General features: G+C 35.8%; 1 protein-coding gene across 1 annotated transcript; it reads right to left on the bottom strand.

The window, feature by feature from the left end:
• On the bottom strand, positions 1 to 10,057 carry TTC14 (tetratricopeptide repeat domain 14). Its single transcript, XM_044251846.1, has 12 exons — positions 9,710 to 10,057; positions 9,106 to 9,230; positions 8,586 to 8,785; positions 7,569 to 7,653; positions 7,275 to 7,404; positions 6,860 to 7,015; positions 6,164 to 6,235; positions 5,661 to 5,780; positions 5,435 to 5,557; positions 3,113 to 3,230; positions 2,068 to 2,177; positions 1 to 1,255 (listed from the first exon to the last, which is right to left on the bottom strand). Exons 1-12 carry the CDS (start codon positions 9,868 to 9,870, stop codon positions 346 to 348), a joined length of 2,310 nt encoding a protein of 769 aa, XP_044107781.1. The 5' UTR covers positions 9,871 to 10,057; the 3' UTR covers positions 1 to 345.
• Positions 10,058 to 16,579: the final 6,522 nt, after the last annotated feature.

Raw genomic sequence — 16,579 nt, 5'->3', positions numbered from 1 at the left:
TTCAATGAACAAATTTAATTTTTTCTCAAGCAGCAGGATAAGGTGGACCCAAGGAATTCTCATACACTGTAATACAGAGAGGAAGCAATACTCTGAGAATTATTTTTAGGTGAAGTTTAAATCATTACAGTAAGAAATAGTATATGGAAACATACACATGAAAAGCCTAAAAAATCAAGCTGTGAGGAGACCCACAACTGAATCAAATATACTTTGAGAACAGCTAAAAAGTATCTGCTTTCTGTAGTCTCTACAAATAGCTTTAGGAGCAGAGATTCTTCTAGACTAGAAGACCTAAAACTTTCATTAACAGCCTTTGTGTAATGGTGCTGAATCCCCGGCATATTAATTTTTTGGCTTATTTCCTTTTTCTTTCTCAAATGCAGCTATCTGATTAAATATATTGAGTAAATTTTGAGGTAAATTTTTTTTAATTCCACTTTCTGACTGCTCTTTTCTATTTAGTCCATCTGCTTCTGGAACCTCTGTTTTAATGTCCTCCTCATAACTACCCTCTATTTCATATTCTCCTTGATTTTTATTTAATGGATATCTTTGCTCATGTCTACTGAAATCACGTGATCCAGAATAACTGTATTTTTTATATTTTTCAACTGACTTACAAGAGTAGTCTGAGCTTGCTGGTGAAGTGGAATGCCTCACGGAACCTGGCTCCCACCTTCTATAGTGCTCTTTTCTTCCCTCTGTATCTTTTTCAAATCTTCTATAACCGTAAGTTTTCACTTTGTCCTCTGAATTCCTGTAAAAGGAATCTGAGTAATCTCTTTTACTGGAAAAATGTTTTTCCGATTTATATGGTTTTTCAGTTTTGCTACTACTTGCCTGAGTATAAAAATCTCTTGGATCTTCAGACCTACCTCCAAAATCATCCGGTATTTCAACTGAAGATGAAGAGAGAGGGCATCTATCTTTCTCTTTTACCTGTTTCTTTTGATATGGTAACCTGTCCTGCTTTTCCAGTAGTTTTTCCACTTCTTGTTTTTGGTTAAGAAAAGATGCTAAAGTATTGGCTGGAACTGGGAAGCACTCATCTTTCCTACTCTGATCTATTTGACTTGAGGAGGCCTTAGCTAAATGCCTTTTGGAACTTCGAGAAGACTCTGAACGGTTCCTCTTATGCTTCTTATGCCTTTTGTGACCAGAAGAGGAAGAGGATGATGATGAAGAATCAGATTCATCAGCAGAAGAAACACTTGAAGAGGAAGAAGTTGATTTTCTTCTTTTCTTCTTTAGCCTAAAAAATATAGTTAACCCATCAAATATGTTAAGTACAAAAATGTTTCTTGATTATCCATAAAGATTCTAGTTCTACTTTGTTCTCTTTAAAGATTTCATAAAAGCTGTGGCTTTAGATAAGTGATTACTGTAAATCTCAGTTACTACAATATCCAATTTTACTATCTCTCATGACTTCTGGGAAAAAAATACTGTGTAGATAATTGTCATTGAAAGCAGATCATTATTTCTGAAGAGACAGTCACATTTCCAACATTTTCAAAAAAATTTAAGTCCATCTGAATGTATGAAGGAGAGAAACGAGGTTTTATATCTGCTACTTCTAATAAATAGTTTCTCTATCTCAGCACTACTGACGTTTTCACCTGAATAATTCTTTGTTAGGAAGGCAGGGTGATGGTAGAGGCAGGGGTATCACTACAGGATGTTTAGCAGCATCCCTGACCTCTGTCCACTAGATGTTAGTACTACTTCGCCAGTTATGATGACCAAAAATGTCCCTGGGGGAAAAAAGGCACCCCCAGTTGAGAACCACTGCTCTAGTTCTAAAACACTTCTCCCTAAAATACAGATAATTAAAATAATCTATTATATATTTTAAGATTTTTCTTTTTTTTTTGGCAGAATTTTACCTTTAGATTCCACTTTGCTTTCTTTCTTTTACAGAAAAATTTGTGGTACACATACTTACTGGTTATGTTAATACTTTTTTTTTGGTTTTTTTTTTTACTTACTTTAACCTCCATATGGCACTGTGGTTCAACTCAGTAGCTGCTTTAAGTTAAAAAAATACTAAATATTATAGTTTACCTTTTCTCCTCTTTTAAGAGCTTACGCAACTTTTCTGCACTTGTTTCTATTTTCTTTGTTTTCTGCTTTTCTTCCTTCTCAGCTTGTTTTTCTCTTAATTCCAAAGATTTCTTTTAGAACCCAGATATCGGAAAAAACCACACGTTAAAAATAGCAGAATATATAAAACCCAGTTTCCAAAAGACCCCCCCCACCAGAAACCAAATGGGGTACACCCAAATAACCATATATCCAGCATTAAGTATTTTTAACATGTAAAAATTAATCATACAAGTGTTTGGCATTAATCATTGGAATAGCCAGAACAGCATCGAGGACCATATTGCAGTTGGTATTCCATGAAAAAAGGGGAAGCCATTGCATTGGTACCCATGACCCAGAGTGCAAGAAAGGGAAAAAATAAAATAAATAATAAAATACATGAAAAATTATTTTTTAAAAAAATTGAAAAATTTAGACAGGATGCAAATTTATAAAATAAAATTCAAATAAATTCCATTAAGGTGAATTGAGGGAGGAACCACCATGTTCAAATACAAACCATTTAAAAAATAGCACAGCCCAGTTGGACGCATGATTACATAAGAAATCATTTTCCAGTTTGAGGATGGGGATGAGCAGCACCAGATGTCACAGACACAGCAGCAATGGTCCAATTCAGAAGAAAATGCATGAGAAAACATCATCATCAGTATTACAGGAAAAGGCAGTTTAAAATATTTCTCAAAGAGATATTTATAATTAGCTCAATTATAGCAACAACACTGAATTTGTAACTACTAGGAAAGCTCACTACAAGGATAGTTCGGAAAACCACATACCACATGCAGGCAGTAGGAATTTCTCATAGGGCTATTTTTACTTTTGGGTACCAACTACAAAGGAACTATGAAGTACTGTCAAACCCAAGTAGAAGTTGTATCTAAAAAGACAGTTTTCATAATGTCTTGACTAAGTAATCTAGAATAGTATTCCCTATAAGAAAGTTACATTTGGGTATCAATTTCAAGTATCACTAAATTTCTAAGAGGAAATAAAGAATCACCTGCATATATTTATGAAGCTTCTGCAAAGCATCCTCTGCATCTTTAAAAGTCTCATCCAAAGCCAAAGCTTTCTTATAGTAACTTTCAGCATTTAAAAACTTTTCTTCTTCTTCTAACCTAAATTTGAAACAAAGATTCTGCTTTTCATAAAAATAAAAAAAAAAACCCTCAAATATGCATATAGATCAGAAGCTTATACGAGAGAACATATTAGAGAATAGCCATGTTTAGTAACATTTTCCAAATTTAGCATTTCCTAAATCATGTACTTCTTACTGCTATTTCTTTGGTAAAAAGATCCCATAAAACAAAAATCTAAACTCACAGATACAGAGAACAGACTGGTGGTTGTGTGGGGTTGGGAGGGTGCTGGCGAAATGTCTGAAAGTGGTCAATATGTACAATTTTCAGTTGACATAAAAGATAAGTAAGTCCTGGGGATGTAATGTATAGCTTGGTGACTTTGGTTAGTAATACTATATTACATACTTGAATATAGCTAAGAGTATATCTTAAAAAAAAATTGTTAACTATATGTGATGAGAGATGTTAACCAAATGTTTTGGTAATTATTTTGCAATATATATATGCAGCAAATCATCGTTGTACATCTGAATCTAATATGTTATATGCCAATTATATCTCAATTAAAAAAAAGTAGCAATTCATTACTGGTAACTAAAGCCATATTGTATGTCCAGCTTTGGGATTTCAGTATGATACATGAAAACACAATTAGCTAATGTCTTTTCTAAATTTAGTATAATCTTGAGCTTTAGCATAGAATTACATAGATTGGTTTTTCCTAGTAGTTTATGAAGAATTTTCCTTTCTGCAGAAAAGTTTTCCAGGAAAATTCACTGATGAAGTTGGAAATACCAACACATACATGTTATATCACAACTAGCTGGCAGAAAGAATTATTAGATGAAACTCATGTCTCTGCTATGAAAAATCAGAATTAGGAAGTATATACAGAGCAGAAAAGAATTTGGAAAATATTTTCAGTTTTTTAACAGTAAGAAAAAGAAAAAAAAAAAAACCTAACCCCACAAAAAATCCAACCCCACAAAAATCAAGGGCTTCAACAGGATCACTTTTGTAGCAGACTGGATATGGGCTGAAAGGGATCAGCTATTAACATTTCTGGCTTGGATAACATACAGATCACGTTGCTATCCATTGAGCCAGAAGAAACCAATATGTGGGTAATAAGACAGCCATATTTTAGTAACTATCTTTCTAGTGAGAGAGTAAAAAGCTGCTACAGTCACTTGAGTCTAAAGTTAAAGTTGAATTAAAAACAAATATTGCAAAACTCCTTAATGTGGAATTCTGGAATGATCATACAAACTGGAATAATTAGGCAAATTCAAGAAACAGAAAGAAGATAATTCTATTTAAAAAAATTAGCTGCAAAAAGATACTATTGTTATAAATTCTTAATTATTAAAGCAGACTTACTAAAATTATTTATATTGGAATATTATTTCTTCACAATATTTTAGAAATTAGACTAGCCCATTAGTCATTAAATATTTATAACACAACTATTATGCCAGGTATTTTTTCAGCATATCAGAATAGTAACAAAAATTGCAGGGTTTGTTCTTAATGATTTGCTCTTCCATTTAATCTGAATTTGTGGATTTTACTGCATAGAGCAGAGCAAACAGCAAACACAGAGCAAAATAGTCACAATTAACTGTAGAACTCTCAATTTATACTTCTGGCATTATAATACCAGAATGAGAAAAGAATTAGAAATCAAATTCCTACTAAAATAAAAACTTTCTATTTTATTTTAATTTTATTTATTTAACATATAATGTATTATTTGTTTCAGGGGTACAGGTCTGATTCATCAGTCCTACACAATTCACAATGCTCACCACAGCACATACCCTCTCCAATGTCCATCACCCAGCCACTCCATCCCTCCTACCACGCCCTCCACTCTAGCAACCCTCAGTTTAAAACAAAAACTTCTTCTGTATGTCCAGGAAAAGAGTACTTAATTTCTTGTCCTTTACATTTCTGTTTTTACATAATGAAAACAGATGTTCAGAACAATAAACTTAAGACACTAAAATATCTCCGAACTCCAATCATAAAGAACGTCAGTAATAAGGAAAAAAAAGACTAAAAAGCTTAAAGAGGACTAGATTTGAAAAACATTTTAAACCAAAATTGAAACTAAGGGTGTTCTGAATTAAGTGAGTTAAAGATGCTATTTCCTTATGTTAAGTACAAGATTTTATTTATAGTAGTTGGATGAACATTAGATCTCTACTTAATATTAAACAAAATCTGTTACTTACTGCCCTCCTCTTTCTACAAGTGTCTGGCAGAGGTATTTTCTTGCATTCCTATGAGTTGGACAGTTTTCCAATGCAAGCTCAAAATCTTCTATTGCTTTGTTCAGACTTCCTTTTGTTGCATATCTAGAGATAGGAAATAAATTAGGAGAATTTATCTTGTGAGCTACTCATAAATCTTGTACACATTTATCTTATCAATATTCCTTAAAAGCTATGATTCACTTACAATGCTCCACGAGCTACCAAAGCTTCCACATTTTGTTTGTCTATTTCCAGAGCCTTATTGTATTCATTCATAGCATCTACATGGCGTCCAACCTTAAAATAATCAACTCCAATCTTCACACTAAAAAGATATTTGTAAAGCATCACACACATTTCTCAGAATATCCAAACAATGTTAGCATGAATAAACTTTTATAAAAATCTAATGTGGTTAATATTTAGTCTTCAATACTCTCAATATACCTAGGAAGTATCCTGCTTTTGGATAATTTAACAAATATTTATGAAATCAATATAACAATATACTAATTCCTTTTGAAAAACATGGAAAATGTTGGTTAAGTCTGTTAAATTTATAACATAACACCATTTACACCTACAAAAGTTAATGCCAAAAGGCATCATTTCAATTCATTTATAAACGAATTTGGTCTTAATAATGACTTAAAAATTACTGCCTTTTAGACTACATAATGCAATTGTTGAAAAACAAAGTTTTCATACCATTTTAAAGCCCAAGATGCAGACTGTTTCTTCCTTAATGCAGAAGCAAAATCTTCTTCAGAAAAGTTTTTGCTATTCAAAGAAAATAAAAGTCAAACCATACATTTCTTTTTTTGGGTAATACTTTATAGATAAAAATTCAACACTGCAAAAGTAAATCCCAGGCAAAAAATTTATATTCCATCCACAAAACGGTATTTTTTTTTCCAAATTTTTATTTAAATTCTAATTAGTTAACGTAGCGTGGAATACTGGTTTCAGGAGTAGAATTTCGTGATTCATCACTTCCATATAATACACAGCACTCAACACAGGTGCCCTCCTTAATACCCATCACTCATTTAGGCCATCTCCTCCTAACTTCCCCTCCATCAACCCTCAGTTTTTATTATTAAGAGTCCCTTGTGGTTTACTTCCCTCTCATATAAAACAATATTCTTAAATTCTCAGGAATGACTATTATCATTCAACAGTATTTTTAACATAAATATATAAACATTCTTATAAACTTTGTTCGTCTTTCTCTATACATGTAATCACAACAGACTCCATTCCAGAAGAAAACTGGGATCACCTGGTTCATTCACTCTTTGGCATATTGCTGCCATCGGGCTTAAAATAGTCAAAAATGAGTTATATAGATTTTGAGCTCAGCACCATTTACCTTACCACTTAATAATAACTAACATACTATACCTTTGCAAACCTCTCATTAAAGATGGTGGATTAGATTCATCTATTCCTAGTTTTCCTAGAAGGAATTCAACTACTCCTGGATTAGCAAATCCCAAGGAACTCTGCATGATATTTTCATAGGATTCCAAAGAATTGCTATTTAGTTCAACACTTCTCCTAAAACAACAAAACACATGCAACAAAATATAAAAATGACAAATATAATTAGTATGTCCCATTTCTATAAAAGAAATACTCATATCATTTTTATACATGAAGGTATGGAAATATTATTTTGGCTTCTTAAGGATTATAAAAATAAAATGAGCATATTTTGAAATAAGAGAAATTAATTTTAGAAATTGGACATAATGTGCTATTTTTTAATCAAGAACTGTTTTGTAATTAATTTTTTTAAATCATGTAGATAGGTTACCTGTAGTATAAAGGAAGCTCTTCAGAACTAATTACACCTAATTTAATACCAGACAGATGTGGTGGAAGAGATGAGCTATACAGAGACACTGCAAGCTTTTCATGGTATCTGTCAATATCTTTGATTCCAGCTTAAAAAAATAAGGAAACTAAGCTGATTAACAAGAAAATACAAACTAACATAAAAATACATAAATCTTTCTAAACACTACTCTCATTAGACAGATTTTCAAAATTAATATAAACAAAAATCTGAGAAATGTTACTTTTTTATTAATATGATGAAAATGATCACCTCGAATAATGTCACCAGTTTGGTAATATGATAAAGGATCCCCATGGTTACTGTGAGAAGGTACATCTCTTAATGGACAGAGAGCCTGCAAGGACAAGTATTTTAAAATGCCAGACATTCCATTCTTTGGTAAGAAGTATTATTTTTTACCCTAGTTGTTCAGTATAATCAGCTAATAGTTGACAAGAATGTTAAAAAAACAACTAGCACTCTAAAATAAGGATTTTAATTATAAGCAATGCCTGTGCCCAAACACAGTAAAACAAGTTTTCTGGTTCAGTTCAAAAACTAAAATCTCATGAAATTTGCAATTAGTTTCAGGAACCAAATATAAATATGGATTATGAAACAACATCTTTATATTTTATACTTGTTAAAGAAAAAAGTGAAACTGTCCAGAAAGTAGAATTCTAATGAAAATTAAATGTGAATTCTCCAAAGTTTATGTCCGTTATCCAGTCTATTCTGCTTTTTCTTCCTGGATCATCTGCCTTGACAGACAGCAAATTATCAAATCTTTTAAATTAACACACTATTTCAAATTCAAGACAATTCATCATGGGCAAAGTATCTTATAATATATGTGTACAAATAATTTACATTTAACTACTGTAAATATAAAAATAAGAAATTTGTTTCCAAATTATCCACATGTAGGTGTCTAATTCCAAATACTAAATAAGTAAGAACATGTTCGGCTAGAAGAAATAAGCCTGGTATACCAACCACTCTCACCATATCCACTGATATCTCTGAGCATTTAAAGAAGGACCCTATCCCTGCCAACCAAAGGAACCAAATAAACCTCCAGAAACCAGAAATAGAGGAGGAAACTAACGAAATAATCGTTACCATTTTTTAAAAAGGAAAACATACTTTTTCTCCAATTAATATTTATTTTTCAAAACTGTGTCAGCATTGTACACCCAAGCACAAGTGGATGCAAAGACATAATTCTTGCATTGACAGGACTCTTACCAAAAACAGAAGCAATCAAATAACTGAAAAGTAACTTACTGTGATTTCTAAGTGAGATATATCTCTTATGACGCCACTGCCTAAACAAATCAACACCATGAAAAACCCAAATTCCCGAATGGAACTTATTCTTCCAATCACTATATCACCCCGCTCAATATCTCGGAAAAACAACTCTCTCCGGTCCATACTAGGTATCTCCATGAACTGCTCTAAAGGTGGCATGACTGCATAACCATCTGAAAAAAAAAAAAAAAATTAGGAAAATTACTAACAAGAGCATTGTACTTTGCTTCATCCCAGGTGCAGTGAAATACCCCAAACCGCAATCAGAATGTTTTTTTTTTAAATTTTATTTATTTATTTGACAGATAAATCACAAGTAGGCAGAGAGGCAGGCAGAGAGAGAGAGGAGGAAGCAGGCTCCCTGCAGAGCAGAGAGCTCGATGTGGGGCTTGATCCCAGGACCTTGGGATCATGACCTGAGCTGAAGGCAGAGGCTTTAACCCACCGAGCCACCCAGGCGCCCCCACAATCAAAATGTTTTAACAAAACTCACCTTCGTTGTCTTCATTGACTTCAGATGTTGCAGGTGCATTCGATTTCCAGGAAAGTGCAAAAAGCAAATCCGCTTTTTTGGAAATGAATTTTTGTATTTCAATGTTGTCCACTCTCTTCTCTTTTCTTAAAAGGAAACAAAATTTATGAAAACTGGTTTATGGGCAAAACCTTTCAGTACATCCAAGCTTATAAGTTCATGGTTTTCATCGCCCAATCGGGTCCATCCTAAGCTCCGGACCGTACATCCTCCAAGAAAAAGTTTTCATCAGGGATTCCCTCATTCGCCAGCCTGTAGGTGGAGGGCGAGGAAAGTTACAAAGTAACTCCCGAAGCTCCCGATAACGAAGCCCAAGGGATTCTGGCTAAAGATTCCGTACCTCTGCTACGCAGTACCAAAGAAAAAAGTTCAGCCCACATCCCCCCTTTCCCTCACACCCAGAGAGCGGACCCTTTTCCAACCCGCCCTCTGCACCAGCTCCGCAAATCCTCACGTGCTCGCGGCCGCGGCTCTGCTCGTTCTCGACTCAGTCACCCGGCTGCAGCAGTGGGGCCCCGACCTGCGTCCCCTCCCCGGTCTCGCTGCGGCGCCGCCGTCCCATTACCTGCCCTGTAACTGCTGCTGGAGCGCCGGTCCCCGGGCAGGCTCGGCCGCCGACCCCAGGAGGCTCCGGAAGTGCGGATTGTCCTGCTGTTCGCTGCGGAGCAGGGAGAGCAGTGACGGCCCGTGGTAGTTCAGTGACTGCCGCAGAAGGTCCCGGTCCATGGTTAGAGATTGCTGTACCCAACGACAGGTGGACCGCTAGTACCCCCGCTCCGTACCCATTACTTCAGCCTGGTGGTCCCGGAGGCTAAGGAATGAGCCTGCAGGAGGCCGGAAGCGCACATCACGGACACTTACACAGTCGTCTTCCGGAAGTGTTCCGGGACCGCCCCAAGCGGCGGCACAGAGGAGCTGCGCGGAGAAGCTCCGCCTCGGTCTCGCGAAATGGAGCGAGACTACGGAAGCCGGAAGCACTGGGCTAAGCATTTCCTGAGTTAAGGGCTGCGTACCACTCCGAGGTAGTGATGTGAAGTTTGTTTTTTAAAATTTCTGTGGTGTTATTATTATTACGTTGAGACGGCCTGGGCTTTAATCTAGGCTAAGTAATAATTCATCCACCTGTTTACTGGGGCGCTTTTAAGTTCCAGTGCCAGGGTGAGAACCCCGAACGAGTTTCAAAGTTTCTCCTTCAGAGTACTCGCTGGTTAAGTCACTGCCTGCATCTCAGACATAACCACAAAAAATGACTGCTGTGGGAGAGTTTTTGGTAATGTAACCCCAGAAGAAAGGAAGGACACTAACATTTATTAAGCACCGGAATTGTGTTCTCTATCCATACTCCATTCATTGTAGTGATTTCTAAAGTTAGCTTAAAATCAGAATGGCTTTAATGTCTAGACATATGCATATATGCATTCTTTTTTATTTTAGTTTGTGGCTTCTAAAAACGTAGTGTCCATAAGATATACAGTGTAGTGTTGTATACATTAAAGTCAATAAACTATAGATAATTAAAGTGATTTACAAAGGTAATTGTGATTTAGGCTCCCCCTCCGCCCCCTCTCTCCTCCCCTTCTTCCCATCCCCCGTTATTGACTTGAGAACCTAATTACCTTAATTCATTTTACTCCCCCTTTAGAGGTTAAGGAAACAGGCCTGAGAGTCTCAATAAATTGCTCAATGTCACCCACTTGGTAAACGTTACAGTTAGGGTTCCAGCCTCGGTCTTTAAAGATTTATTTATTTATTTGACAGACAGAGATCACAAGTAGGCAGAGAGGCAGGCAGAGAGAGAGGAGGAAGCAGGCTCCCCGCTGAGCCGAGAGCCTGATGTGGGGCTTGATCCCAGGACCCTAGGATCATGACCTGAGCCTAAAGCAGAGGCTTTAACCCACTGAGCCACCCAGGCATCCCTCCAACCTTGGTCTTAATAGATCTTCACAAACGCAGTTGCTGGGAAGAGTAAGAGGGTATTTATCATATACAAGGCCTAACTTTCTCTAATTTTGAGATAATATGACTTTGTTTTATTTTACTATATTAAAATCTGTGCCACTTAAATATGGATAGTTTAGTGCAGTCCTCTTGAACAGAAGTAAACAGTAGCAGTTACTCTGCCTCCTCTCCAGCTATGTGTTTTCACGGTCTCATCACCTGGATAGAAGACCCAGTCCAGAATACAGTGTATTCTTTCACACTATTTTGTGAAAAATCCAGACAAATAGTTTACGGAGACTTGAGAAGATGCAATGAAGAAAGATGCAAGTTTAAAAAACAATACATTTCAAGCCACTATGAGCACATCAGGAAAGTTTACTTAATGGTACAGACTGATTGGTGTTAAGCTACAGCTCTAGAGAATGGCTGATATTAGGAAAGACGGTACTGTCACTGAAAGCCAACCACAAAAATGAACTATGTAGATATTCCGGTATGTTACATTATTTTCATTAGAGTTGATCTGTTATTAAGGATCTAATTATTTCTGGAGGGACTGAGAAGCCCAGCATCTGAGAATCAGATGCCAAGACAGTGGCACTTAGCCTGAGAGGGCCAACTTGTGAAGCCATTCTTGAGTAGAACATTTCTTCATCACTATAGGATTTGTCTGTTGTTTTTCCTAATTTTAACAGCCTAGTAAACAATGACTCCATGTCTTGAATATCTAAAATTGCTGTGGTGTGGGCATGAAAACTAGAGAAAGTAACTGCTTTTAGAGGGTAAGCAGTGTTCCTCAAGAGTGAAATTTATCAAATGCTTGCTGTGTACATAGCAGTGATGGGGAGGGGGGGGATACAAAGTTTCAAGCAGGCATAATCAAGACTCAAGCTGGGTCCTATCTTTGGTTGGTGCTGGATTTGAATGGGGCCAGCAGTAGTTAAGTGCCAGAGACAACCTTGTTCTTCACTTTCCAAATACTACTCCCACAGCATGGGGTTAGGCCTTTTTCAGTTATACTTGAGCTAATTTTCTGCTGGGATAGATATACTTTGACTTTGGAGGGGACTGAGCACTGTGTCGTTGACATAGTACTGGAGGGAGTGAGGAGGGGATGTGAGGGGGATTAGTTTTGCATTTCATTTTGGAGAAACTTGTCCCACGTGCAGGATTTCTCAAGGCAGACATAGACAGAAAACACTTTTCTTTCACTTCTTTCTTTAATTTTTTGTTTACTGACCTTTAAAAGATTCTTTTAAAAATATATTTTGATTAGTTTTCCAGATTAAGGGTATCAATAATCAAATGACTATATGGGAAGGAATGAGGTAAGGCATTCAAGACAGATCTTTGGTGTCTGATCCTGGGCCCATTTTAACGTGGGCCCATTTTAATTCAAATTAAATTTTTAAATAAACATATATGTATGTCTTTTAAAATACTCTCTAGGCCTTGGAGATAGAAAAACGAAAACAACTCCTGATTTTTAAGTGGTGCACAGTCCAATAAAGGATTAGACATAAGAAGAAGTGGGTCATATGGTAAGTACTATTGTTGTGGACACCTACTAGTTGTCTGCTTAGATCCCTTATTTTTCTGGGAGATGAAGTACTGGGAGTTGATGGGGGTAAGAGAGGAGAGGGGGAGGCAAGTATGTGCTTTGCAGGAGTTGGGAGCAATATAATTAGAGAGGTAGAGATGTGAAAAAGAAAGATGTGTTCTGGAAACAGAGAGTGTGAAATTCAGGTAGGTAGAGATATTTTAGTTACAGGCATTTTAATTATGTGTATCATTTCAGGTAGACTGTATATTGGTGAGAAGAGACCCTGTTTCTTCTGTGTGAGAATACACACACACAGACTAAATGCCTGACTTATATAGCAAAGAACATAAAAACTTAGCCAGAGCAAGGTAGTCACAAAAAGCAAAGGCAAAAGCAGCATATCTTAAAGTAGCTTTTCTTGGATCCCCCAATTTTCCCAAAATAACATGCAGAGTTATTAGTGAGACAATATGTAAAAGATGAGGTGTATCTGGATCTCAGAAAGTTGTTTATTGTCACATGGGAAGGACTTACACAAATAACCTGTGACTACATACAAAATCTGTAGACAGGTTTTTTTCCAGTTCTTAATTCTAATGTAAACAATATAAAAAAGCCTCATCCTCACCTGGAGTTAAGGATGAGGTGTTTGTATCAGGGAAGTGTGGGTGGACCCAGATAAGACCATAAAGGTATGTTAATAATCCTCCCTTTAACTTTTCAGCAATTTTTTCCCCAATTTTTTTCTTTAAAAATCCCTTTTTTTTATTGTTTCTTAAGCCAAATTGAGTAAATTTATGGTTTGGAATGAAAGGAATCTTGAGTATACTAGGAAGCCACCAACTAGTAGCTTCTGCTGTTTCTACTGCCATTTAAAAAATTAAAAAACAGATATGGAAGAGTTAAGAATAGTTCAAAAACTAACTTTAGAATCCACATTATCTTACTGGGTATCTAGTACTCTTTCTACCATGCCATACCATCTAGAGGGTCAGCTGAAACCATGCTCTCTAAGAATGTAGTTTGTAATATAAATGTATGGAACGTATTTTATTTTAAAAATACCTATTATTATGTTAACTTTTAAAGATAGCCTTGAACCTTTTTTTCCCCCCTATTATGGAGCCACTTGGTTTCATTCATAGGCACACAGTGCAAAAGGCATCTTTGCTTCCATAGAAGGTAGAGCTTTGTTCTATTCAGAGTTATATTTAGAGTCGCCCTTGGTTAATTCAGGGAAGAAGGAGGAATACTAAATGGAAACTATGGCTAGATCAGCCAAAAATTCATCCTCATTATTAGAGAAATAATTCAGACTTGTTCTGATAAAGGTTCATTCATGCAGAAGTCTTTGAAAGGATTATATCACCTTTTCTTCTTATTTTTCATATCACAGATTAACACATCCCTTTAAGAAAAACATTGTCAAATATTTATCCACATGAGGGTGCTGTAAGATCGTTGTGGGTATCAAGTTTTCTATCCTTTACCAGAAAACCTACTGCCAATTAAACAAAGATTCAGGAGTAAGGTATTGGGACCTACTGTGTAGAGTCATTTTAAGATAGTTATATCTCTAACACCTTCTCCATATTTTAGTTGTAGGTAAATGTTTTGGTGAGGTTATTATTTTAATGTAAGTTAGCTCAGATTTCATGGTCTAGGATTGATTTAGCTCAGTAATTTTGAATTTTTTTAAGAGGAAAGATAATCACTAATTTTATTTACAGTTTAGGCCAGTTAGCTCTGAACAGACCCAGGGGTGAATATTGCACAACCCCAGCATGGGATGAGGGTGTTGGGGTTGTTGCATTTACATCATAATCCATGTATGACATATGTGGCTCTCCCAGAGATGTGCAACACTAGACCATACACAGTGGCCATCTGCAGTGCTATTCTCAGCCAGCCATTTTTTCCCATGTTTGTCTATGTTTACAAAAAAGGCAGAATAGGATGAGGTGAGGATATTTCAGAACAAATCCATCTTGATCGTTGGGGAGGAAAAACAGTTAAAAAGACATGTATGATACATGGAGTAGGTCAGTGTGCTTATCTCCAGGTATTTTGTCCAGAAAGCTTAAAAGATACAAACACACACATTTCTTAGATTCTTTTTGTGGTGGTATCTCAGAATACTATGCCAGCAGGGTACATGTCATGATTATAATCAAGAAAAATTGGCAATTTGATGCTAAATAAATATATTTTTTGTCAATACATTTTGGGTTGACTTGATACTCATTTTTAATGCAATTTGGACATTTCTCTGAAAAAGAGTAATTGATTGCCTTTTAACTTTTAATTAGTAACTACTTTTTAATTTTGCTGATGGCAGCACCAAAGGAGAATTTTAAGACTAGAAATATATTATTGTTTTAGTATATTGCCCTATCCTTAATGGAATCCATTGGAAGACTGAGCGTCTGGGTAAAGATTAAACTATGATCCTATGCACTTTGTTTATTTATTTAATTATTTATTTAATCATAATATAATATAATATATTTATTAATTATTTAATTAATAATTATTTATCTATTTATTTTTATTAACATAATTTTATTTTTATTAACATATTTTGTTTCAGGGGTGCCAGGGTGATTCATCAGTCTTATGCAATGCACAGTGCTTACCATAGCACATACCTTCCCCAAACTCCGTCACCCAGCCACCCCATCCCTCCCACCACCCTCCACTCAAGCAACCCTCAGTTTGTTTCCTGAGATTAAGAGTCTCTTATACTTTGTCTCCCTCTCTGGTTTTGTCTTGGTTCATTTTTTCTTCTCTTTATTTATGATCCTCTGCCTTGTTTCTCAAATTCCACATTATCAGCAAGATCATATGATAATTGTCTTTCTTATATCAGCTTATTTTGCTTAACATAATACCCTCTAGTTCTATCCACATTGTTGCAAATGGCAAGATTTCATTTTTGATGGCTACATAGTATTCCATTGTATATATTTACCACATCTTCTTTATCCATGTATCTGTTGATAGATATCTAGGTTCTTTCCAAAGTTTGGCTATTGTGGTCATTGCTGCTATAAACATCAGAGTACACATGCCCCTTCAGATCATTACCTTTGTATATTTGGGGTAAATACCCAGTAGTGCAATTGCTGGGTCCTAGGATACCTCTATTTTCAACTTTTTGAGGAACCTCCATACTGTTTACCAGAGTAGCTGCTCCAGCTTGCGTTCTCACCAGCAGTGTAGGAGGATTCCCCTATCTCTGCATCCTTACCAGCATCTGTCCTTTCCTGACTTATTAATTTTAGGCATTCTGACTGGTGGAAAGTGGTATCTCATTGAGGTTTCAATTTGTATTTCCCTGATGCCAAGTGATGTTGAGCATTTTTTCATGTATTGGCCATTTGGATGTCTTCTTTGCAGAAACGTCTGTTCATGACTTCTCCCTATATCTTGATTGGATTATGTTCTTTGGGTGTTGAGTTTGATAATTTCTTTATAGATTTTGGATACTAGCCTTTATCTGATGTGTCATTTGCAAATATCTTCTCCCATTCTGTCAGTTGTCTTTTGGTTTTGTTGACTGTTTCCTTTGCTGTGCAAAAACTTTTAATCTTGATGAAGTCCCAATAGTTCATTTTTGCCTTTGCTTCCATTGTATTTGGCAATGTGTCTAGGAAGAAGCTGCTGTGGCTGAGGTCAAAGAGGTTGCTGCCTGTGTTCCCCTCAAGGATTTTGATGAATTTCTCTCTTACACTGAGGTCTTTTATCCATTTCAAGTCTATTTTTATGTGTAGTGTAAGGAAATGGTCCATTTTCATTCTTCTGCATATAGCTGTTCAATTTTCCCAACACCATTTGTTGAAGAGACTGTCTTTTTTCCATTCACATTCTTTCCTGCTTTATTGAAGATTAGTTGACCATAGAGTTAAGGGTCCATTTCAGGGCTCTCTCTATTGTTCCATTGATCTATGT

This window comes from Neovison vison, chromosome 6, assembly GCF_020171115.1.
Source record: "Neovison vison isolate M4711 chromosome 6, ASM_NN_V1, whole genome shotgun sequence".
Lineage (NCBI taxonomy): Eukaryota > Metazoa > Chordata > Mammalia > Carnivora > Mustelidae > Neogale > Neogale vison.
This window is presented reverse-complemented; position numbering and strand designations above follow the sequence as displayed.